The sequence below is a fragment of the Bos grunniens genome, chromosome 8 (assembly GCF_055505025.1).
Source record: "Bos grunniens cultivar Pamir isolate PY7600 chromosome 8, Bosgru_T2T1.0, whole genome shotgun sequence".
NCBI lineage: Eukaryota > Metazoa > Chordata > Mammalia > Artiodactyla > Bovidae > Bos > Bos grunniens.
Genome location: NC_141172.1, coordinates 52268556 through 52291237, shown reverse-complemented (window position 1 = coordinate 52291237; position 22682 = coordinate 52268556). Strand labels below are relative to the sequence as shown.

At 43.2% G+C, this 22682-nt stretch overlaps 1 protein-coding gene and 1 long non-coding RNA gene across 7 annotated transcripts in view; one reads left to right on the top strand and one right to left on the bottom strand.

Moving 5' to 3' along the window:
• LOC147367067 (uncharacterized) overlaps positions 1 to 7358 on the bottom strand; it is a 38658-nt gene extending 31300 nt beyond the window's left edge. Inside the window, exons 1-2 of one of the 2 annotated variants that reach the window (XR_015169773.1) lie at positions 7169 to 7358; positions 6957 to 7058 (exon numbers count right to left, since the gene is read on the bottom strand). This is a non-coding gene — a long non-coding RNA (uncharacterized LOC147367067). Of the gene's footprint in view, positions 1 to 6956; positions 7088 to 7168 lie in introns of those variants that run through there. The other variant, XR_015169774.1, reaches the window with a different exon arrangement.
• The window catches only part of GNA14 (G protein subunit alpha 14), a 201162-nt gene continuing 183224 nt past the window's right edge, over positions 4745 to 22682 (top strand). For 2 of the 5 annotated variants that reach the window (XR_015169763.1, XM_086415625.1), the window contains exon 1: positions 5324 to 6240. Coding sequence is in view for 2 of the 5 variants with exons in the window: in XM_086415625.1 (XP_086271751.1) it covers positions 6117 to 6240 (124 nt within the window). In the remaining 3 variants the exon portion in view is untranslated. Of the gene's footprint in view, positions 6475 to 22682 lie in introns of all 5 variants that reach the window. The other 3 variants (XM_086415622.1, XR_015169764.1, XM_086415624.1) reach the window with 3 other exon arrangements.

Here is a 22682-nt window from a genome sequence, read left to right as displayed (position 1 = left end):
TGTGCAATTTGAAAAGCATCATAGGTGTATTATTATTAGTGCTATTTTAGCCTTGTGGACTTCAAAGTCATGTTTTTATTCTATTTGGTGTGATGTGTGTTTTAGTCACTAAGTCATGTCCATCTCTTGCAACCTCATGGACTGTAGCCCACTAGACTCCTCTGTCCATGAAATTCTCCAGGCAAGAATACTGGAGTGGGTGGCCATTCCTGTCTCCAGGGGATCTTCCCGAACCCGGGGTCTTCTGAATTGCAGGCAGATTCTTTGTAGTCTGAACCACCATGGTGCCCATTTTATTCTCTGTTATTTGTTAAAATTCTAACATGCTACCTTTGTCAAAGAGAATGATGTCTTTCTAGCCCTCTACACGCACATTTCCTTGGAATTTCCTTAGAAACAGGGCACTCTTTCCCTCTAAGGGACAAAGTCCTTCCTAAACACATATTGATTTGCTGTGGACTTGCTTGGTTTTTTGTTATTGGGGTGGTGCTAGGTTTTTCGTTTGTTTTGTTTTTTACTATTTTCCACCGCATTAACTTTATGTTCTTCTAGTTTCCTCTTTCTCTTATCTCAGCTAATTCTTTGTGGTTTCAGTTTTATTCAGTCAACTACATTTTATTTAGAAATACCGAGATGAACAAGAAAAAACTCTCTACCTGTAACTAACGAATTAGGAGAAGAAACAAAGAGGCGTAATAAAGCGAGATGTTGAGAGGAACACAGGAGGTGCTCAGGCAGCGGAGAAAGATGTGTCTGACTGACAAGGGGTGGAGATGGTTTCTCAGAAGAGACGTGTTTGGGAAAGAAAGTACCTAATTTTGTCTTGGGTGAAATATAGCATTCCTGGAAGAGGGAACAGCATGAACTGAGACATAGAGGTGGGGAGAACACATGGTTACGTTTGTCTGAAATTCCAGGAGTGATGGCAGAGGTGAGGCTTAGCGGAAGGGAGATGTTAGCTGAAGGGCCCACCGTGTACCTCTGGAGGACGTGGGCAACCACCCAGATTATTCTGTGCTCCACTCTCTGGGAGGAAGCAAGGAGGGCTGTCTTCAGATTTTACAGTCTTAGTCTTATTTCTTTCTACTATCTATAGCCCACTGAAAGTCTGGAATGTCTCAGTGTCTGAATTTTCAGAGCCTGGTAATAGCCTTGACATGGGCTCAGTGGACATTCAGAAAATTAATTCACCTTTGCAGCCCAGCACTTGGCAGATATCAGAAAAGTCATGTTCAGGCTGTGCTCTGATCTTCAAGAGGAATGAAATGGGATTGCAGCACCTTGGGAATAACCTAAGAAAACAAATATTCTTTTTTACTGAGACTTCTTTTCAAAAACCCCCTTCTTTTAAAGATGTTGTAACTGAGCAGGACCCCAGGAAGCCTTCCCAGAAAAGACCTCCATCTTTGTCCTCTGTTTGCCTTTTATCGGTAGAAAAACTTTAGTCAAGGAATATGTTTAATCAAGAAGTGAGAAAATGGAGAAAGGAGGAAAACAGTCAAGCAAGACAAAATAGTACTTTAGCTATTAAACAAAGTCAAGGTTCTTTAGTTCTTCCTCAAGGGCTACAGATAATATTCGGAGCCACGTCCTTTGAGCTGTTTGGCAGATACTGAAACCCCTACCAGGTGGAAAAAGTTAACTGTGTGTTGCACTTAAGACTCCAGACCAGTTGGAACCAGAAGGTTGATGATGCTGACTCCTAGTTATCTCACTAACAACCAATCAGACGAATGCCCACGAGCTGATCACGTCCTGCTCCTTGCACACAGGAAGACTCCTCAGTACCCCCTCCAGAGGCCAGACACACAGCCTTGAGGCATGAGCCTGCTGTGGCGCCCGGTTGCCACAGCAAAGCAATAAAGCTATTTCTTTCTGCTTCACCCAAACCTCTATTTCTGAGATTTAATCCCGCACTGATGTACAATAAACTGAATTTCAGTAACAATGTTGCAAATGAAGCAGTAACTTAAAAATTATTCCCATCCCTTCCCTAGATCTTAAAGGAAAATAAGAGATGTGAATAAAAAACATAGAAATATAAAAATAATTGACTTGTGATATATTAGTTTTACAATCCTCTCTAGTTATCACTGGTCAATAACTTTTGGTTTATGATTGTTTTTATACTACCTTATAAGTGAAAAATCTTCAAAGAAATAATTGATGTTAGAGCCGGGAGATTTCCGTGAGTTTATTCTGGTTCATCCCCTTTCATTTTTACAGCTGAGGAAATTAGGGCCTAGATTACTCTATGCAAGCTGCCCCAAATAATTTTATGTCAGAGAATTAAAATCAACGAAAAAGCTATGACTCAGAGCAGGTTAACTTGCTGGTGTATGTTCTTTTAGTCCCTTAAAGATGCATATGTGCGTTCCCATAATAAAATTTGTATTATACTTTTACATTCAACATATTTTGTGGTTTTTCCACTAAATCATTTTTATTCACATATTTGTTACATATTCACGTATTTAATGACTAGTGTGGATCACAAGAAAATGTGGAAAATTCTTAAAGAGATGGTAATACCAGACCACCTTACCTGCCTTCTGAGAAACCTGTATGCAGGTCAAGAAGCAACAGTTAGAACCGGACATGGAACAACAGACTGGTTCCAAGTTGGGAAAGGAGTATGTCAAGGCTGTATACTGTCACCCTGCTTATTTAACTTATATACAGAGTACATCATGTGAAATGCCAGGCTGGATGAAGCTCAAGCTGGAATCAAGATTGCTGGGAGAAATATCAATAACTTCAGATATGCAGATGACAAAACCCTTATGGCAGGAAGCAAAGAGGAACTCAAAAGCCTCTTGATGAAAGTGAAAGAGGAGAGTGGAAAAGCTGGCTTAAAACTCAACATTCAGAAAACTAAGATCATGGCATCTGTTCCCATCACTTCATAGCAAATAGACAGGGAAACAATGGTAACAGTGAAAGACTATTTTCTTGGGCTTCAAAATCATTGCAGATGGTGACTGCAGCCATGAAATTAAAAGAGGCTTGCTCCTTGGAAGAAAAGCTATGACCAACCTAGACAGCATATTAAAAAGCAAAGATATTACTTTGCTGACAAAGGTCCATCTAGTCAAAGCTATGGTTTTTCTAGAAGTCATGTATGGATGTGAAAGTTGGACTATAAAGAAAGCTGAGCACCAGAGAATTGATGCTTTTGAACTGTGGTGTTGGAAAAGATTCTTGAGAATCCCTTGGACCGCAGGGAGATCCAACTAGTCCATCCTAAAGGAAATCAGTCCTGAATATTTACTAGAAGGACTGACGCTGAAATTGCAATATTTTGGCCACCTGATGCGAAGGACTGACTCCTTGGAAAAGACCCTGATGCTGGGAAAGATAGAAGGCAGGAGGGGAAGGGGACAACAGAGGATGAGATGCTTGGATGGCATCATCAACTCGATGGGTATAAGTTTGAGCAAGCTCTGGGAGTTAGTGATGGACAGGGAAGCCTGGCATGCTGCAGTTCATGTGGTTGCAAAGAGTTGGACACGACTGAGTGACTGAACTGAATCGATATATCTCATTGTATGAATGTACTATAATTTATTGACCTATTCTCACCCTTGTTGGGCATTTAGATTGTTTTTGCATTATTGTCGTTATTAGAAATAAAACCTTTGGCTTGTCTTATTATTTCTTAAGGGGGGAATTACTAGTTTGGTTAAAGGGGATAGACAAGTTATGCTTTCTGATACACACTGCCAAGTTGGTTAGCTCAGGAAAGTTTTGCAGATTTGCCATAAGCAATAAGCTTCAAGTCTTTCTTGAAATCTTAGCAACTTTAGATCTAACAGGTCAGTTATTCCAGTTAACTTGGGAGTTCAAAATTTCCCTAATTTTCATCATTGAAAAAATACTAATAATTATGATGCCATTATTCATTTGAGAAGCTAAGGGGTCTTATCCTTAAATTGTCAATGCATCTGTAAGAGCTAAGAGAGAAATGTATGAATAAATGGATAATGATCAAGTAAGAAATGTCCAGGAGCTTTCCTGTAGGGGTCACTATTACTGTCAATTTATGCCTGCAAGGTAACTAAAATAGTTATGCATTTAAGAATGCACCTTTGCCCGCAGGTCACAACTAGAAATTCTGTGCAGGAAAGGAAAGATTCCCCAAGACGCAAAGAAGATCCTGCCTGCAGCAACTAAGACCCGATGTAGCCTAATAAATAAATATTTAAAAAAAAAATAATGTAGGCACATCCATTTTAAATGCCTGATCCTCTACATTCCCTAAATTGTTAATAATAAGACCTTTGCAGCCAGATAGTATCCTAATGTCAAGTTCTTTATATAATGACATATACCACTCTCTTCATTCAATATATTCCTCAGTTTGAACTGACTGGGTTTCCCTTGGGTGTCAGCTGGTAAAAAATCCGCTTGCAATGCAGGAGGCCTGGGTTCGACCCCTGGCTTGGGAAGATCCCTGGAAAAGGGAACGGCTACCCACTCCAGTATTCTGGCCTGGAGAATTCCAGGGACTGTACAGTCCATGGGGTGGCGAAGAGTCGACTTTCGCTTTATGCTACTCCTAGGAAAGGTACTCAGGCTTGCTCTTAATAGAGGAAGCATTAACTAATTGCCTAACTCCAAAAAGTGTTTTCATGGCACATGCTGATTTGAAGAGAAGGAAAAACAATTTTCATTGCAATGGACAATAGGTTCCCTTCCTTCCACCTGCCCTTTTCTGCTTTCCCCATTAACCTCTTTGCCTTCTGCCTCAAAATGTACACAGAAGACAAAAATCAGTTGTTATAATACGGATTCTATCGTTCCATTTGGGTACAAAGAGATGCATTTTAATGTTTAAGGTTTTGTTAGTGCAGCTCAAATCTGATCCCGACATTCCAGGAGATAGGCGGCCGTCAGGCTTCAGGGCTGGGGCAGGGAACCTGCTGCAAACGGGTCAGCCCTCTCTCCAAAGAAGGAGTCTTTCCCATCATGAAATGCAAAGTAGCCAGCCGTTTTCCATTCCCCCATCCCCGGCGGCGTAGGAAGGGGCCGGGAGAATATTTACCCCCCGCTTTCGCACTTTTCCTATAGAACAGAACCCGGGGGCAGCGGCTTCTCCGAGAGCAGCGCCAGCCGGCTCAGGCCCAGCCGAGGCTCACACAGGCTTTTGCCCGAGCCCGCGCTGGACTGGGGCGTCCGGGAAGCCTAGGGATCCCGTCTAGGAAACCGCGGGGTGCGTGGTGCTGAGGCTGGTTGTGAGAGCCTCAGTTTCAACTGGGCGGAACTCAACCTCGCCCCTGGCGCGCTCGGCTCCTCTTGCAGCTGTGAGGAGTTGAGGCTGGGAGTTGGCAAACCTCACTCACCTGTCGGGACCTGGATCCGGACAGGGAGCGGGTTCTGGAGATCAGGGCACGCTGGTTACCGCAGCCTCGACCTTCCCCGCGCCGGGACACCACGGCCAAGGGGTGTGGGGGCTGCTCCCCGAGACTCGAGACGCCTGGGCTCCGCTTCCCAGCTCCCTACTCCCCCCTCTTGCCCCCGGGCGCCATCGACTTGGCTGGCCGCGAAGGCCAGCTCGAGCCGACGCCAGAGCTGCGGGTTCGAGAGGCTCCGCCTCCTTCGGCCACTTCGAGCCACAAGAGCCTCCGGGAAATTTTCCAGTCTGTCTTAGGCTGCGGTCACTGCTGAGGTTTTCAGAACTTTGCAGGAGAGGGCCAGCTAGGACCTCTGCCTCCAACCCACTCCTTGCCTGCCGCCTGCCTGGGACATCCCCGAGTCCAGGAGATCCCGCTCCCCGACGCCCCAACTTTTGGCGAGCAATCTGCGCTCCCAGACTGTCGAGCTCCTGTGCCAAGGGGCGTGCTGGTTTTCGGGGGCCGGCAACACTCTCCCTCGGCTCGCCTTCCACCTACCCCGGCGTGGGGCTGGGTGAGTTGGGATCTGCGGTGCACTTGAGCGTTCCCAGAGCTCCGGATTCGCCCTTCCAGGGGGGATTGAACCCGGGCGGTCCCGGCCTCTTACTCCGAAACTCGAGTCGGCCCCGGTCTTTTCCCTCCGAACTCCGGTGCCGTCGCGGGTCGGCCGGCGGAGCGTCCGGGCGCTCGAGACTTCGTGGCCTGTCGGGGGCTGTGTGTACCATGGCCGGCTGCTGCTGCCTGTCAGCGGAGGAGAAGGAGTCGCAGCGCATCAGCGCCGAGATCGAGCGGCAGCTTCGCCGGGACAAGAAGGACGCGCGCCGCGAGCTCAAGTTGCTGCTGCTGGGTGAGTGAGCCTCTCCCACCCCTGAGCTCCGGGCGTTTCGCTCCCGGCCGCTTCCCTCGCCCGGATCCCTGGCTGGAGGACCTGGAACCGAGCGGTATGCTGCTGCGCGGCTTCCTCCTCCTCCCAGGGGCTCGCGGATGACAGCAAGTTGGGCCCTTAGGCAGCAGTCCTTTGCACCTCCAGCTGGGTGACATTGGAAGGCAACCCCTTCCTGACCCCAAACAGAGCTGAGAGGTAACATTTGACCTCTGTTTTCTCCGTTGTTTGCTTCTCTCCCTAAAGCCTCATTCACCTCACCCCTCCGTCCCCAGCACGCACCACCTCTGCAGGACGTATTTTGGATGTTGCGGGTTGGTGGTGGGGAGCTGTTTAATCTACATTTTGGGTTCATCCTGGCCCCTGCGCTCTCGAGTCTAAGTAAGTAGGTTGATTGAGCGCTAACGAAGTGTGGAACTGCGCTCTGTTCTTATGCGCATTGCCGCCCAGTGATGCGGACAAGTGATATCCCCATTTTAGAGAATTAAAAACAGGACGCGAAATTGGCGAACTTGCCCAGACTGAGAAAAGGCAAAGCAGATACCGGGTCTGTCGTGGGGGTGCAGCCCAAGCCTTAACCTCTCTCCCCGCTGTGACGGCCTCCGCCTGCCTCCCCGAGCTCCATTTGGGGAGGCCTGTTTGCGTAAAGGCCCAAACCTCCCTTGCTCAGCTCAGCTCACCTTGTGTTCGTTCCTAGGGTTGGGACTCCGGTTCCCCAGCCGCTCTGGCTAGTTCTTCATCGGGCTCTTTGGGCGTCCGCACAGGTCTAGGTAGGACGCTCACTTTCAAAAACAGAAAGAGAATGTTAAAAGTTTGCCCAGTGTACGCCTTAGGGCAGGATCCCTTCTCTTGTGACTTTCTAGAACCCTGTTTGCTGTTAAGGAATATTTACCTTTTCCTTCTTTCATATCAGAGTAGTAGCTGTCAGATCTTTCTAGATAGCTGCAAATATTTCAACTTTTTTCTTTCAACTGTTCTGGACAGGAACCCTTGCTTATATCAGAATCTTTAATCTTTTCAAGGAAAGAAAAGTGCATCTAGTTAGAAAAAAATAGAGAAAGTTTTTCTTCAGTATTGCCTTCAGACCTGGACAAGGGAACCCCTGTGTAATTATTCTTTGGGTTTCGGGGGTGGGGGCGGGGTGTCTGGTCTTCCTCAGGCTGTGCCCCTCCCCACTGGAGGAGTCTGTCTGCAGGTGGATGGTGCTGCCCACCCAGAGTCCACATTGCCCACCACACCCCAGACCCTCACTGGACCCAAAGGCCCAAGCCTGCTCTGTGCACGTTGGGGTGGGGCAGGCCCCACCCCTGAAGAGTGCCTAACCAGGCAGCTGTGCTGGAAGTGTGGGCTCAGGTCTGCAGGTGGGCCTGAGGCCACTTTGGGAGGAGATGGAGCCTAGGTGGGGAAGGGAAAGGATTCTGTTCACTGGCCTGGGCTGCCCTTTCCTGCCTGACCCAGAACTCTGAGGGGTCTGAGAATTCTAATCGTACTTGGCCTTCCAGGTTGTTATAAAGCTACATTTGCCAAAGAAGGAGGATTTTGTGACCGTCTGTTGGTGGATAGCCCACAAAGTAATTATGTGGGCCCCTAGTGTCCTCCTGTCTGAGGCTCCAGGAAGATTAGGGGCAGGCCTGGCTTTAGCTGCATTGTTGTTATTGTTTAGCCCCAATCTTTCCCACCCCTTGGACTGTAGCCCACCAGACTCCTCTGTCCATGGAATTTCCTAGGTAAGAATACTGGAATGGGTTGCCATTTCCTTCTCCAGGGTATCTTTCCAACCAAGGGATTGAACTTGTGTCTCCTGCATTGCAGGCAGATTCTTTATCACTGAGCCACCTGGGAAGCCCTTTAACTGCATACTTTTTCTTTTTAAGGACAGACTGACTCCTCTTTCCTTGTGAAATACTTTATGATCTGTGTCAGTGTGTAAAATTCAGTGCCTGAATATACCAGGAGCTTGACAAATGAAAATTAAGCAGGAAGCTGACCATATTACATGTATTGGTGATAAGACTGTTTAGGGCTAAAATGCTTGCATTTACTTACAATCAAACTAGGGTAGGGATGTTTGTAGGTATGTTTTCCCTGGAAGTCATACTTAATCCAGGTGACTAGAATCTGTTTTTGTACCTGCCAGGCCTTTGCCCTAACCCTCTTATTGCCCCAGCCCTCTTATTGCCCCTTTCAGCACTGCCTGACCTCCCAGGAACCCCTTTTTAATCATCCTCAGCTGTGACTAGCAGGCCATCTCAGTGCTAATCACCCAGAACTTGTTAGAAAGTTGCTATACCACATGAAACTATCCAAAACCCTAAGAATGGACTTTGAAACCTCTGGTTTAGTTTGCTCTGTAAGGGAGCAAGGCATACTTGCATTTCTTAAGACAGAAGAGGAGGAGGCCATGACGCCAAAAACACAGAAATCAGAGAATCCTTTTTTGTCTAAAGTCATGCAGTTTGAGTGAAAATAAAAATCATCTGAACTGCTATAATGGGTGCATTAGATGAGCCACTGCCTGAGTATCTCAGGTGAAAACTGTTTTGCAAATAGAAGTTGAGGATCCCGTGTGGAGGGTGGAATGAGCCAAAAGGCCACCAGCTCTTGACAAGGAAGCATGCTGTTGCAACAAAGTGATTTAAGGACATTTCCAAAGTACATTCAGTGGGGCCATATCCTGTTTGTGCTTAATAAAATCATGGGTCGGTGTGCACAGGGAAAGATAAAACTTGCTGTCCATTTGGGGCTGCTATTTGCAAGGTGTCAGCGTGGTACTTTCTTGTGGAAGGAGATAAGGGAGAAATAAAGGAGATGGCTAAAATTAGTAGAAAGAAATTCTTATCAGTTCCTCAGATAAACGTGGGACAAAAGAGTTCTGATAAGAACCTTGATGAACATCACTCGGTGTAGGAAGAAAGTGTCTCGACAATAGCAATGAAATGGGGAGAAATGTGATTTTTATTGATTTTTGGTATCAAATGAGGCTTGGAAAAGTGCTGCTTGTTAATCAGTTTGAATGTCTCTAGCAACTCTGATGTCTTGATTTTGGATGCAGACCTCATGCTGGAACTGGAATGTGTACCGGGGAATTGGAACTTATACTGGTATAGGGATTAAAAATGTAGGTTCTTAGGTCTGACTGCCTGAGTTCAAACTCTGGTTCTACCCTTTCTTAACTGCAGACTAACTTGGCTCTGTCAACTAGTAAGTGTCAACTAGCATCACCCCATTTTGTAGCATTTTTAGCCACCGGTGAGGTGTTATTTCCATTTTAGTTGACCAGTTGTAGGTTGCTAGCAGTTTGTATAAGTTGTCCTGGTTGTACTTTAACAAAAATGTTTTGCTTGGAGTTCCCCTTATTATTTTCTGAGCCTTAAGCTGACTTTTAAATCTCTTACTCTTCTTACACTAATGAGTTGAAAAATCTGAGTCCCCTAAAGTTTTGTTGCATTGGTTATAACAAAGTTCCATTTCAGAACTATTTGTCATGTTCCTGGGCTGCAAGTCTATTTAGGCTTAATGGCTAGAAAATTATTTTCCAGCTCCAGCTTCTCTCCACTGACCGGTTGGCACCAGACATTCTGCTGTAAGAGCCTTCCTCTGTCCCTTTTTTGGTTTATTTATTATCCATGTTAACTTACATATAGCTAGGATTGTGTGTGTGTGTTTGTGTGTGAGAGTTTTACTGGTGGTTTTTATTTCATTACTGAATCATTTTGGTACTCAAATTGTACCCAATTTGCACACTAGTTCCCGTATCACACCTCCATCAGTTTTTGGAGCATTTCCTTACTTTCTGGCATAACTACATGCTCCAGGTTCATCTTGTACCCCTCTTCTGAGTCCGGAAATCAGTCATTTCACTGCTGGGCCTTGATCATTTTCAGTGGAAAACTGTACATTTTTTTTTTCTGAAGATAATTAAACACTTGAAACAAAGATATCAACTCCCCTAATTCAAATTAGTCGCCAGTATGTAAGTATCTGAAAAACCACATTTTTAAAGCTCTGAGTTAGAAGATGAAAATTTTAAGGTTGTAATGCTATGAGTAGATATAAAAGGGAAAAATCTAACCGTAAAGTTAGATGAAAAACAATGTAAAAAAGTCTTCGTCCTCAAAGGGTATTTTTTTCATTTTTAATGGCTTCTAGTCTGTATCGTCTTTTGTTTTCTCTTTTTCTATGATACCTGAATCACAAGAGAAAAGTTTCCTTGTAAGAACTCCCTTGTGTGGGGTGGCAGGGAACGAGGTGGCTGGACTGAGAAGACAGGAGTGTACAGCAAGTCAGTGTAGCAAAGCTATTGTGTTACTAGAGACAGATTGAAATTCACACAAAAAGAGGACTTTATTGGAAGGATTCTTACAGCAAAGCTATTGTGTTATAAAGACAGATTGAAATTCACACAAAAAGAGGACTTTATTGGAAGGGTTCTTACCAGGGCGTCTAATGAAATGAAAAGAATCAAATAGTAAAAACCAGGACAGCAGATTCCCAGGGCACAATCACTAACGTGACTTGGCTTGGTTCCCTTCCACGCTCTAGAACCCTCTGGGCCTTTCTTGTCCCTGTCGTTGAGCCTGCGGCCCCATGTGAGTGAGGGTGTGAACCTGAATCATTCAGTTTAGTCTGGGAGATCCATAGCACAGACAAAGCTTCATCTGAATGCACATGGCCTGAAGCTGGGTGTCCTGTAAGGCCAGCAGCCGCCGCCGCTGCAGACAGTTTAAGGAATTAGAAGCGCACCAGCGGAAATCCCAGAGTGCTAGAGGAGGAGTAGTGCTCTGAAGGACTCTGTGTGGAACCCCAACTTTCATTACCACAGTTGGCTCTCTGCTAATGGGTAAATTAATGACTTATCATGTTGGCCAGGGTTCCTGGTTGCAGAAGAATAATTTCACTTAAGAATAATTTATTGGAGGGGAAATAGGAAGCTCGAAAAATTGATGGGAATTGAAGAGCAGGCTAAGTGAAAGGGCAGGATCCAAGGGAGTCTTGACACTGGAATCAGACCAGGCTGCAAGAGCACAGCCAGAAACTTGCCACCCAGAGAGCTGAGAGTCACTGACACTGCGCTGGATGCCTACCTCCACGTGAGTGCAGCAGATCATCTGTGATCATCTCTTGCAGCTTTCTGTCACTTTGCAAAACCTCAGGCCATCTGATTTTTCCCATGGATTCGATCCCTGGGTCGGGAAGATCTCCTGGAGAAGAGCATGGAAACCATCTCCAGTATTTTTTCCTGAAGAATCCCATGGACAGAGGAGCCAGGTGGGCTACACAGGGTCACACACAACTGAAGAAGCGACTTAGCATGCACACATATGCACAGGGAGCTTGGGGAGAGGTAGGATGGGGTAGTGGTGAGAACATGCTCTCTGGAGCCAGCCTTTGTGAGTTTAAAATCTAGGTGGTCTAGTGGTTAAGACCATGCTTCTAATGCAGGGGTTTCAGGTTCAATCCTTTGTCAGGGAACGAAGCTTCCACATGCTGTGCAGTGAAGTAAAAAAGTACAAAATAATAAAAATAAGAAACAATAAAATCTAGGCAATGAATAGTCCCCATTGTGCTGCCAACCCTCTGTCTGGGCTCAGTTACAACTGTGTAACTGGGCTCAGTTACAAGGTCACTGATAGAGGCAGAGTGCTTTTTCCAGAAGGGCATGCAGATAGGACAGTCTGACATGAAATCTCCACTGATGTCCCTTCTCAGAGAACATGGACCTGCCATGTAGTCATAACGCAGCATCATGAAGTGAGCAGCATCTTAAGGCTCTGGGAACTTGAGGGGTTGTTGTTTTGTTGTTGTTTTGATGGAGGTAGCCCCTGAGTAGTAAACATATGACCATGAGCAAGACATTCCCTTTTGAACCCCAGGATCCTCACCTGTAAAATGAAAGTTTTGGATCAGGTGACCTCTATTATTGTTGTTCAGTCGCTCAGTCATGTCCGACTCTTTGTGACCCCGTGGACTGCAGTACACCAGGCTTCCCTGTCCTACACCATCTCTCGGAGTTTGCTCAAACTCGTGTCCATTGAGTCAGTGATGCCATCCAACCGTCTCATCCTCTGTCATCTCTTCTCCTCCTGCCTTCAATCTTTCCCAGCTCATTAGAAATTTCTAATGAGTCAACTGTTTGCATCAGGTCTCCAAAGTACTTTAGCTTCAGCATCAGTCCTACCAATGAATATTCATGGTAGATTTGCTTTAGAATTGACTGGTTTGATCTCCTTGCTGTTCAAGGGACTCTGAGGTCTTTCCAATTCTGACATCAGATGGTTTATACCAGTGGTTTTCAAAGTGTGCTCCCAGGACCAGCAATATCAGCACCTCTGAGAACTTGTTGGAAATGTAAACTCTCAGTCCTCAGCTGGCCTTCTGAATCAAATTCTAGAGTAGGGCCAGCAAGCTGTATGTTAATAGGATCTCCTGGTGATCCTGATACACATAAGTTGGAGAACGTGTCTTATAACCTTGGCCTGGACCTCAGGATGGACCAGCCTCTGATTGCCACCCTGGGCTCTAAAGCAGGTACCTTCTCTTTCAGTGGATATCTGGGAGGCCCCTGGGATCAACCTGCCTAGGGGATGCTCTATTTTTTGATGTTAAAGTAGTCTCTCTCACCAACTTGATGAAGGGTCTTCAGAATGTGAACTGGGTAATCTGTAGGAACTGTTCAGGCTTTGTCCCCAGGTGTCATGTTGCTGGGCAAAAAGGAAAGCAGGCACGCATGTACCTACATCTTACCTTGGCAAGAGTCCTTGCAAAAGCAACAGTGTGTGCATTTGCGTGAGCCCTTGAACTTTGATGTAGAACTCCTAAAGTTGTGTTCCTATACATTGTAATGGTTTTATGGCCTATTATCATTAAGTAATTATCTTTCTATTATGGACTAAGTGGTGCAGGGAAAGCCTCTTTTAGTACAAGCCACCAAATATCAGTCTGCTCTTTGAAAATTCAACCTCTTTGGAACACTGGGGGCTTCCCTGGTGGTTCAGATGGTAAAGTGCCTGGAATGCGGGAGACCTGGGTTCAGTCCCTTGGCTGGGAAGATACCATGGAGAAGGGAATGGCAACCCACTCCAGTACCCTTGCCTGGAAAATCCCAGGGACAGAGGAGCCTGGTAGGCTACAGTCCACGGTGTCACAAAGAGCAGGACACGACTGATATGGATAAAGGAAAATGGAACATTAGCTGTATATTCCTGGTTGTCAAGTTTTTTGGGTCCCCCCCCCACCCCCCGCCAAGTAACTGATACATTCTGGTATTTTGTATTTGGTCATAAATGAGAGAAAAAGAGAACGTTTATCTTCTATTGTTTTGTCTGAAAGGTATCTTTTGTATGGTTGAGTTAGTTGTCCAAGACCCAAAGAGGAACTATGCCACCGCTTTCTCGACCCTGCCATGAATGACACCTTCATTTTGACATTTTATGTAACTCATCTCCAGAATGTTTTTCTGTTGCTCAGCTACTATGTAACTGGGAAATATAAGCTAATTGTATTCCTAAACAAAATCAGACAAATGGAGATGATAAATCATTTATGGAATCATCATCTAATGTTCCTCGTAGTCTAAATCCTGGTTATCTAAGTCAGTGCCACTCAAAAAGCAGTCATGGGTCCTGGGCCACTATGCGTGTAAGACAAATACAGAAATCAAGAATAAGCATCTAGAAACTTTTCTAGCAATTTAACATTGATGTAGCATCGGGGGTGTTTTATTGTATTTCATTGATGTAATAATCTGCAACTGAATGGGAAAAATTTAAAAACTGGTCCCTTACCACAGAGTTTGAGAAACAAGAGTGCAGACTTTTAAGGATGGGATAGAAAAAGACCAGAGGAGTGTGACTAGGCTCAGCAGATTTCATAGGGTTTGGTGATCAGTAGCTATTTGACAGTGAGCCACAGTGAGGAGGCCAGTTTCTTAGTTGCCAGCCAGTTCTAGTCACTCCTGAGTCTTCATGTTGTGAACTTCATTTCTAAGGAAACATCTGTTCTAAGATGTGCCATTGATTTGAAAGCAGATTTTCATTTACTGTATTGTACACATCAATGCAAAGGCCTCTTGACCTTAAAAATGTTAATTTGTGTGGCAGTAAATCTCAGAATCAAAAATATAAGGCTGTTTCATTTCTTTTTCCCTCTAATAGTACAAATTTAAAATAACGCAAAACTGTTCCAATTATTGACAAATAATTCAATTTCATAAAACTAGTTTAAGTGCTGAAATTAGATTGGAAAATATGCCTCTGTTTTATTTCCATCAGCCCACTGAGTTCAAGTAATCTTATTCTGTGAAACTCTGAAAAGGGTTGCTTCCTGGGTTAGTGGGACTGTTATGAATATAAAGAGCAAGAAACAAATAAGAGCAACCACATGTGGGAGCACTAATGTATGCTCCTGTTTGCTCCAGTGTGGATGGGCCACGTCCAGGTGGTTGGTGGAGTCCAGGAAGAGCTTTACATGAGACCTTGAAATCCATGATGGCTTTGTTCACCACTGAACCCGCAAAGCTGAGCACAGAGCCTAGCTAAAACAGAGGTTGAATAAATATATGTCTCTCTCTCTGTAGTGGCTTCCATGAAATACCAGATGAGTAGTGTGAATGCCTTACAGGCGCTGGCGGTCTCTGTTGTTTGGGGTGTCACAGAAACATTCATGGAAGGAAGACTGGCTTGAAGGGTGAAAGTCACTCAGTTGTGTCTGACTCTTTGCAACTCCTTGGACTATACAGTCCCTGGAATTCTTCAGGCCAGAATACTGGAGTGGGTAGCCATTCCCTTCTCCAGGAGTTCTACCCAACCCAGGAATCGAACTGGAGTATTTAAAGAATTTATCAAGTGAAAATGTTATTTAAACATTTCAACAATTTACCCAGTGAGAATGTTAAAAATATTCTAGTGTATTCATCTAAAAAGCAACTTAAAAGGTGATATTAGACATATTTCCCAACTCCTTTCTTAACATATCCAAAATAGAACACACTGAACCAGATTGAAGGGTCTTCTCTTTTCCTCTCCCTGATTGATGGCATTTCTACTAACAGATGGTACCCCTGATCACCCAGTGCTCAAACCAGAGTCCAGGGAGTCTTTGTTGGTCTTTCCTTTTTTTCCCTTGTGTTATTGGAGTATAATTGCTTTACAATGTTGTTGGTTTCTGCTGTACAATGGAGTGAATTACCTATATGTATACATATATCCCCTCCCTCTTGAACCTCCCTTCCAACCCCACCCTACCCGTCTAAGTCGTCACAGAGCACCAAGCTGAGCTTTCTGTGCTGTACAGCAGGTTCTCAGTAACTGTCTGTTTTATACATGGTAGTGTATATATGTCAATTCTACTCTCACAATTTGTCCCTCCTAACCATGTCTATACTTCAGTTCTGTGTCTCCTGATCTTCTACTACACGTAACACCAGAAATAAAATAATGATAATAAAACATTTATACATCCAGTCACCATTCTAGGCACTTGAACAGTCTCATTTATTTCTTGCTGTGCTTGTAGGTACAGTTAACTATTGTCCACCCCATTATACAGATGAGGAAACTGAGGCTCCAAAACCAGGTTCACCAGCTAGCTTAGACCCAGGGTTTGAAGCCAGACAGTCTGACTCCAGAGTTCTGGTTCTTAGTCACAGTCCTGTTTCTGTTTCCTAGAGCCAACATGTCACCAAAATCTACTTCAAGAGGCCAAATCTCTCTGTGTGCACTTTTTACCATCCTATTTGCCCCAACTCTTGTCTGGATTACTTCATCCTCTACTGCTCTTTGGCCCTGAGTTCACTCTCCACATTGCAACCAGAGTGACTTTTTAAACGTGAATTGGAAGAATTGATGCTTTTGAACTGTGGTGTTGGAGAACACTCTTGAGAGTCCCTTGGACTGCAAGGAGACCCAACCAGTCCATCCTAAAGGAGATCAGTCCTGGGTGTTCATTGGAAGGACTGATCTTGAAGCTGAAACTCCCAATACTTTGGCCACCTGATGTGAAGAGCTGACTCATCTGAAAAGACCCTGATGCTAGGAAAGATTGAGGGCAGGAGAAGGGGGCGACAGAGTATGAGATGGTTGGATGGCATCACCGACTAGATGGACATGAGTTTGGGTAGACTCTGGGAGTTGGTGATGGACAGGGAGGCCTGGCGTGCTGCAGTCCATGGGGTCGCAAAGAGTCAGACACGACTAAGTGACTGAACTGAACTTTCCTGCTCACAACCTTTCTGTGTCTTCTCTTTGCCTTCGGATGCAAATATAAAACCTGTGCATGGACCGTGAGACCCTCTATCCAGCCCCTGCCACCTCTCTGCCGTTATTCCCTTCAATCACTAGCTTCTGTCCATAGAGCCTCCTTTTAGGACCTTTCATGGGCCACATGCTTCCTTTTTATATGTCTGCACACAGCAATTGTCTGCTTCCAACATGTGTCCTTCCTAGTCTTCTAGCTACTCATTTCAGAATGCATCTTAAACATCCCTTCCTCCTGGAAGCCTTCACTGACTCCCTGATCCAAAATAAGTCCCCCCAGAATATTCTCCCATAGCCCATTCTACATTTTTTTCTGAATTTATTTTTTTAATTGAAGGTAACTGCTCCACAATAGTGTTGGTCTCTGCCATACGTCAACAGGAATCAGCCATAGGTATAGTCTACATTTCATTTTAAAAATAGTTGTCATTGTGGCTTAAAACTCTATTTCTGATATTTTATTTACTCTCCGTCTCCCCCTCTAGACTCTATATTTGTTGAGCATAGGTACTGTTAGAACCAGTGAATCCTGAAGATCTTGTGCTTGGATGTTCCAGAAACATTTGCTGAATTAACAAATGTACTGCCATTTAGCATCAATATTATTGCTTAAAAGAAAGAATATTTTACCTTCAAATAGTGGGAAGCGCTTATTCTTAATAGACGATACTTTTAATTGGATAAATATACATTATAACAAATTCATATTTGTTCATATTAAACTTTCCCTTTTGGACTAATGAAAATTTTATTACATACTGACATTGGAATGTGGGCTGATGTTCTGGAATCAGTGATGTATTGCATGTGTCTTATTTGTTTTCTAAATTTTCACATTTTCTTATGCACAAAAGTGAATATTTGAGTGTTAAAAAAATTTTTTTTTAGCTTAGAAAGTGGCATATTTATAGCAAAGACTGCTATCAGTCTCTTAAATATCTTTCCTCCTTCTGTAATAAGGTAATCTCTTGACACATGACATGGAGGTAAAGACTATATTTCTCAGTTTACCTGCTGCTAGGTGTGGTCATTTGACTAAGTTTACAGCCCATGGGATGGAAACTGTAGTCATATAGGTGATTTCTGAGTTGTTACCTTAAAAAGAAAGGAGGCTTTTTTTCCATTCCAGAGAAGGATGTTGATTTGGTGGTAGCAGTTAGAGCAACCATCTTTTCCCATGAAATGGAAGTTGGACGTTGAGGATGAAAAAGCAGCAAGGTAGAAGAGGCCTGTATTCCTGATACTGTGAAGGTGCCATACTAGCTCTGAGCTAGGAATGATGGCACCCTTTTTCAGCTAAACTGGTATCCTAGCTAATAAAATATTATGCAATCTGTTTTGCATTCAGCTTTTAAATTCCTAATATCTGGGAGTTCTTTCTCAATCACATGCAATTCTAAGGTAAAAAAACCAGAATGTAATATGTTTGGGGCAACCGTACTCCTGTGTGTGTGTTGTTGTGTCTGACTCTTTGAGACCGCATGGACTATAGCCTGACAGGCTCTTCTGTCCATGGGACTTTTCTGGCAAGAGTACTGGATCGGGTTACCATTTCTTCCCCAGGGGATCTTCCCAACCCGGGGATCAAACCTGAGTTTCTGGTGTCTCCTGCGTTGCAGGAAGGTTCTTTCCCACCGCACTACCTGGGAACCCCTGTTTGTGGAGGAGGGGTCCAATATCCAGTATGATGGGGTCTTGGCTGGCTGGAGGTCAATACCGTATCTGGGTCTCTCATTCTCCCAACATTCTGGTGATGATATGACATTCTTTTATCCTGCAGTTGACTTTTCAGGTATTTGAAAGGGTCTTTTTTGCAAGCAAATAAACATTTGAAGCTACTTGTTTTACTTGATATTGAATTTGTTGAAGTTGAGAAATGTAAAACCCTAGTTGTCCTAAACCTTTAACATTCATTTCACTTTTTAAATATGTATGCCATGACTTTGACTTAGTTCTTTGATTAGCTTTTAATTTACTACTAAGTTAACTCTACTTATTAATTCAGTGAAATTTCCCTTAGACAGTTAAAAACCTATTTACACATTTAAGAAGCCTGAATAGCCTCAAATATATCAACCCCCTGACAAAGCTGGCAAGAAAAAGCTAAGCATTTAAGTGTCTCCAGTGATCTCATAAAAATAAAGCTATATATTACATTAATCTTGTTCTTTTAAACAGTTAAAACTGTCTCTAAAGGTAATAAAAAAATCCTGTTCCTAAGTGTAATCAGAGCAAATCATTTATACTATTAACTCCTATAAATTAATCACAGTTCTAATACTCAGATTACTTTACATCAGATTAAATAAACAATAACAGCATCAAAAAAACCTCAGTGCTGCTCATGATTACTATACCTATTCTTAAATTTAACTTGAGTATTATTACTGTATATTTGATTCATTTCTGATTCCTTCACCTTTTGTGGGTTCCAAGTTCGATGCAATCAAGAGGAGAAGATTTACAATCTCAGTATGAATGTTAGGATAATTTTTCAAGCCCATAAATTTTGTTGAAAGCCTCACTTATTTCTTCCAATTTTTATCATTAAAAAAAAAACCTCCATTTAACCAGTTCATTTTAACTGCATTTTGTATCCATTCCCACCTGCAGGACAACTAGTTTCTTCACTACCTAATTTGTGTTGAAGAGATTGTACAATTTATAAACTCTTCTAGCTGTCTTGTGACATCATCATTTCTGATTCTTTTACTCTCACTGAACCTTGGTCTCAGATTCAAAAATGAGCTATGAGATTGTTCCTTTTTAAATTTATGTTTAATTGAAGAGTAATTGCTTTACAATATTGTGTTGTTTTCTGCCATATATCAACATGAATTAGCCATAGGTATATATATGTCAACTCTTCACATGAGGTGGCCAAAGTACTGAGGTTTCAGCTTTAGCATCATTCCTTCCAAAGAAATCCCAGGGCTGATCTCCTTCAGAATGGACTGGTTGGATCTCCTTGCAGTCCAAGGGACTCTCAAGAGTCTTCTCCAACACCACAGTTCAAAAGCATCAATTCTTCGGCGCTCAGCCTTCTTCACAGTCCAACTCTCACATCCATACATGACCACAGGAAAAACCATAGGAGGGATTGGGGGCAAGAGGAGAAGGGGACGACAGAGGATGAGATGGCTGGATGGCATCACTGACTCGATGGACGTGAGTCTGAGTGAACTCCGGATGGACAGGGAGGCCTGGCGTGCTGCGATTCATGGGGTCGTAAAGAGTCGGACACGACTGAGCGACTGATCTGATCTGATGTATATGTCTCCTCCCTCTTAAACCTGCCTTCCACCTCCCACCACATCCCACCCCTTTCGGCTTTTACAGAGCTGTGCTTTGAGTTCCTTGAGTCATACCGCAAATCCCCTTTGGGTGTCTATTTAACATTCGGTAGTGTGTATGCTTCCATGTTACTTTCTCCATTTGCCCCAGTCTCTCCTTCCTACCCAACCCCCATGTCTGTAAGTCTGTTCTTTATGTCTGTGTCTCCATCGCTGCCCTGCAAATGGGTTCATCAGTACCATCTATCTAGATTCCATATGTATGTGTTCGTATACAGTATTATTCTTCTCTCTCTGACTTCACTTTTTAACAGACTCTAGGTCCGTTCATATGAGGTTGTTTCTTAAAGCTTGTCTGGTATGGTAGAAACCAGTACAATATTGTAAAGCAGTTATCCTCCAATTAAAAATAAATACATTTTTCCAAAAAGCTTGTCTACATTCTGCTTTTGTTATTCTGTGTTTGAACACATCAGTCTAATATTTATATGTTTCTTCTCTTTCAATAGAAACATTGTTATTTAAGAATGAAAGAACAAGATGAATGGAGTGAATTAAATATAAAGCCCTTGTCACAAACCATAAGCCTATCCAAGGTCCACCAGCTGTTAAGCCTTTAAAGCAAGTGTTTGAGTTTAAATGCTGCTTCTGCATTCTAAGATGTCTAGAAGTTGACCTAATCACCCCTTTCATGTCTTCTCTCTGCCTTTGGATTTGTTACTGTGGAACTGCAGACTGTCTACAGGTAGCTTATGCATGAGGAAACTGCTGGAACTTTCCCTGACCGTTTTCAAATTACTCTTCATTTAGGGTAATGAGGAAGTCTTTCTGCCTTGCCTAATAAGTTAATTTGTGTCTCTATTCAAGGCTAGACAGGTGGAAGAAAAGAGGAGGCGGCTTTGCTTTGACATAAATTCATCAGGATAATACTGGACACTAAAGGAAGTGTCTATCAATTAGGCATGGCCTTGATAAAGCCAATTTGTTTGTACACATATACACAAACTACCACAACTACACAAACTACCACAACTACCACCAGATAATTTGCAGTTATAAGGCATTTTGAATTTGCCCTTAGAAGAATTAAATCAATTCTGTCTGCATACATTGCAGTATGTATCAAGCTGCATCTTGATACAAACCAGGAAATGGCCAGAAAACTTATTATCCAACACAAGTATGTTTACATGTTCAAAGTGTTTATTTTGAGCATCTAAAATTTCTGTTTAAAGTCATCTTCTCTTTAAGGAGAATCATGTTGACCAAAAGAGAAAGTTTTGTGTTTTTTTTTTTTTAGTTTTTATGATTCAAAAAACTCAAAGAATACTTTAATTTATATTATGCTATCCGATAAAGCAGTAATCAGTAATATTATTTCTGATTTGTATGTTTTCCAGAATTCTAAACATTCTCCACTTCATTTGATACATTGCCTATTTAATGAATTACTTTTCCCTTTAATACTTTTAAACTTTCAACTACTTGAAAAAGCTGGATGTTGTCTATATGCTTGTGATGAATTGCCAGAAATCTTTGATGTAGGTTCAAGAATGGTTTCTGTTTTGGAGTGTGACCTTGGGCAAGTCAGAAAGGCATAGAAGCTCCTTGGTGGTAAAAGGAAGAGGCTGGATTCATCAGTCTCTAAAAATTCTTCCAGCTCTGAGTTTCCGTGGTAACTCTTCAGCCGCAGTGAAAGTGTTACCTTGATCACTCGGGGCAGAAACTGACCCTGAGTGTGTGTGTGTGTGTGTGTGTGTGTGTGTGTGTTTAGTGCCTGCCCCAGCATAACTGAGGAAATAGTACCTGGTTGCTGTTTTTCTGGGTAACAAGTGGCAGAAAAAGAATTCTTCATATTCCTTTGTTCTCTGTGTTTGAATTTTCCAGTAACATGAGACTTTACATGTGCGATAATCTCAGGATATCAGAACAGGTTTTTCAGGGACAGAAATGTTTCGAATTGGTAATCTAAGTGGAACTTCTGTTTGTAGAAATAGCTATTGACATAAAAATGATTCCTGGGGGCAGGGTAGGTACAATGGGTGAAAGGAGTCCAAAGGTATAAACTTCTAGACATAAAATAAATAAGTCATGGGTGTGTAGGGTACAAAAATAAATAAATGGTAAGTAAATAAAATGACTCTGGGACTTCCCTGGTGGTCCATAGGTTAAGAATCTACCTTCCAACGCAGGGGATGCAGGTTGAATCCCTGGTTGGGGAACCAAGATCCCACATGCCTCGTGGCAGCTAAGCTCATGTTGAAACTGGACAGCCCATGCTGCAACTACTGAGCTTCAACGAGGACCCAGCATAGCCAAAATTTAAAAAAAAATGAAATGACTCTGAACTTTCACGATTTGTCATTAGTCAAAAACTTTCTAGCCTTTAATTTACTGTCAAGTATGTGAACATAAAAAGCAGAGACATTACTTTATCAACAAAGGTCCGTCTAGTCAAAGCTGTGGTTTTTCCAGTAGTCATCTATGGATGTGAGAGTTGGACTGTAAAGAAAGCTGAGCACCAAAGAATGGATGCTTTTGAACTGTGGTGTTGGAGAAGACTCTTGAGAGTCCCTTGGACTGCAGGGAGATCCAACCAATTCATCCTAAAGGAAATCAGTCCTAAATATTCACTGGAAGGACTGATGTTGAAGCTGAAACTCCAATACTTTGGCCACCTGATGTGAAAAACTGACTCATTTGAAAAGACCCTGATGCTGGGAAAGATTGAGGGCAGGAGGAGAAGGGGATGACAGAAGATGAGATGGTTGGATGGCATCACTGACTCAATGGACATGAGTTTGAGTAAACTCCGGGAGTTGGTGATGGACAGGGAGGCCTGTCATGCTGCAGTCCATGG